This window comes from Crocuta crocuta, unplaced genomic scaffold (assembly GCF_008692635.1).
Source record: "Crocuta crocuta isolate KB4526 unplaced genomic scaffold, BGI_CrCroc_1.0 scaffold279, whole genome shotgun sequence".
Lineage (NCBI taxonomy): Eukaryota > Metazoa > Chordata > Mammalia > Carnivora > Hyaenidae > Crocuta > Crocuta crocuta.
In genome coordinates, this window is record NW_027551570.1 from 6,762,070 (window position 1) to 6,765,219 (window position 3,150).

Genomic DNA, 3,150 nt, shown 5'->3' on the forward strand with positions numbered 1-3,150 from the left:
GGAGATGGTATCAGCTGAACTAACCAATGTAGTTAGTAATGTAGATGACTTACAACATGGTGCAAGCTCCTTGTTTTGTCATGGGCCACTAAACTGTAGACTGGCACTTAACCAACATCTTAGAGTATTTAACGTCTTACAAAGAGTTTGGATTCTAAAGTCAGCATTTATACTTGCTCTCATGTATGTGCATATTTTGAACATGTGTATAAAGGTCCAAGTGTTTTTGACATCAATATATGTGACTTTGACATATATACTTTTAGGGTCACTGCATAATAATTAGATCCCATGCAAATGTGTACTTTAAATTTGTGATCATGTAGAGTGCACTAAAAATAGTTATATGTTTCTCATTTTGCATATGAAAAAAGCTAGAGGACCAATCAAAGATCTTTTTGACAAAGATCTGAGATGGGCTAGCAAATGTTTCTTTTCACATAACAGCCAGTGGTTTCCCATGCAGTGTGTGGAGAATATATCTGAGAACAAGTACTGTAATTGATTACTAATGTCTGCCGTGGGTGTGGAAATGAAACATGGCAAAAACCCATGATGTGTATTGGCCATCCCTGGATAGGAGTTCCAAGTCTAGCCTTCTACTAAAAAGAATGACTTGAGCTATTCTATTGCAGGACATGAAAACCATGGCAGAAAAGAAGAACCAGGTCTTACTTATGAACCTGGAGATACCTCTCTTCAAGAATATTACATGGATGTGGCTTTCCTCATAGATTCTTCCCAAAGAATAGGAAATGAGGAGTTTCAGGAAGTGAAAACTTTTCTAATCTCAGTGCTTGATTACTTTCACATTGCCCCAGACCCACTGACCTCCACATTAGGGGACAGAGTGGCAGTCCTGAGCTACTCTCCTCCAGGCTATGTGCCCAACAGTGAAGAATGCCCTGTCTACCTGGAATTTGATTTGGTTACTTATAACAATATATACCAAATGAAACATCATCTCCAAGACTCTTTTCAACAGCTCAATGGAGATGTTTTTGTCGGCCATGCCCTGCAGTGGACAATTGACAATGTCTTTGTAGGAACCCCCAACCAGAGGAAAAACAAAGTTATCTTTGTTATATCTGCTGGTGAAACCAACCCCTTAGACAAGGAATTCTTAAGAATTGCATCTCTGAGAGCCAAGTGTCAGGGCTACTCCATATTTGTATTTTCCTTTGGTCCTATACACAACTATAAGGAATTAGAAGAATTAGCCAGCCACCCACTGGATCATCACTTAGTCCAGCTTGGCCGAACCCACAAGCCAGATTTGAACTATATCACCAAGTTTGTCAAGCCATTTGTTCATTTAATCAGACGTAAGTCATTAAATCTTTTCTCTTCTATTGCTTTTGCAATGGATTTAATGTCTCTGTGTACAGTCCACCATTTTACATAGTAATATACTCCTTACCTCAGGGGAGAGTGGTAGAGTCTAAGGTGTGACAAGGAGGCAGTGAGAAAATCAGAGAAAAATATCAGGTCTTACTGGCCTTGAACTTTACTGCTGCACTGTCAAAGTCTTTGCCAGAAAAACCCCATACGGGTAAAAAGTGTCTCTTAACCCTAATCTGTTCACTATGTACTTGGTACTACGTACCGAATTCTTTAAATGGATTGCATCATTTAATCCTCAGTTCAGCTCTCAAAGGAAAGTACTGGTATCTCCATGTTACAAGTGAGCATATTAAGTAAGGTTCAGAGACATTAAATAAATTGCTCAAAAGCTCACAGTTTGATAGTTGGTGAATCCTAGACTCAGCCCCAAGCATTCTGACCCCAGAGCTGTGCTTCTGTTCATTAAACTATATTTTAGTTCCTGTACCCTTAAGGAAGCACACTGCTGCAATCGGTAATGCCCCACTACCACCACCCTCCATCTATTCCAAGGACTTCTGTTTTATCTTTCACTATAAATTACCTTTGGCTATGACCTTAATTCCTTTAAGCCATGGGAATGAATCTCTTCTAGAGCCTCTGTCCCAGACAGTTGTCTCAGGCATAGCCAGGCAGGGGCTTAAGGGTGTCTTTCTATAGTGGGGTTTTGAGAGTGACTGCCCCAGCCTCTGTCCATGTGTTGTGATTTTAGACATGGGTATAGCAATATACCTAAGAGCTTGTAGCATCGAGCCAATCCTGGCCTGTGCTGGGATTGGGAGTGAGGCAGAGGCCACACTGAATAGTTATCTGCAGCTCCTGCAAATTTACCAGGGAATGATGGAGATGCAGATTTTCTGCCACTCACAAAGCCTCAGAGCTCATGTAACCCATAAGAATCTTAGAATTCAGGATTTTTATATAGTAGCAAAAAAAAATTATTCCTACTTCCAACCCCAAGGTAAATAAGGCAGACCATTTCAATAGCTTAAGGTGTCTTCTGGAGAGATCTTCCTGTTAAAGGGAGAGAAACAGATGTTAGAAGGGATTAAGAAATGTCCTTGAATCATATCACAAGCCTGTGACATACAGAGCTTAAGAATTTTTGACTGAGTCACTGCTGTATCTCATTGACTTTGCCAATGAGGTATTGCAATGTCAAGGGTGTCTACTTTCCTGAGTCCCTTATCAATTTTATAAAGTTGATTTGCTCTTGAAAACACCACAAGAAAAGATGAACTGCCTTTGGGCGATAGAATATAGAAGGGTAAAATTTAGATTAACCAGCCACTCTCTCTCCAGGTGCCATCAACAAATACCCCCCTGCAGATCTGATACCCAAGTGTGTTAACATCACCTCTCCCAACCCAGAGAACGTTGGCTCAGGAAACACTGTATTGTGAGTTGACAAAATCACGGTTTGAGTAATACTACAGCTGGACACAGTCCTAACGAAAATAATTTGAAATGAATGGGGTTTTAGTTTTCAGGATGCAAGTTTGGCTGTCGGATGCAGGTGTGTGTGTGTGTGTGTGTGTGTGTGTGTGTGTGTGAGAGAGAGAGAGAGAGAGAGAGTGAGAGAGAGAGAGAGAGAGACAAATACTCCTGGGTTGTGATGACTGCATAGATCAGATCTGGGGTTAATAGCAGATAGAATGTGAACCATATTAGAAAGAACCATGTTTCCATTTCGGTTGCTTTTATTAGTACCTTATATAACACCACCCTAATAATAAGTACTGTCAAAACAGAAAACTTATAATATCA

General features: G+C 40.3%; 1 protein-coding gene across 1 annotated transcript in view; it reads left to right on the forward strand.

The window, feature by feature from the left end:
* COL6A5 (collagen type VI alpha 5 chain) overlaps window positions 1-2,786 on the forward strand; it is an 82,694-nt gene extending 79,908 nt beyond the window's left edge. The window contains exons 37-38 of the mRNA XM_077750883.1: window positions 636-1,325; window positions 2,686-2,786. Coding sequence (XP_077607009.1) covers window positions 636-1,325; window positions 2,686-2,786 — 791 coding nt within the window. The remainder of the gene's footprint in view (window positions 1-635; window positions 1,326-2,685) is intronic.
* Window positions 2,787-3,150: the final 364 nt, after the last annotated feature.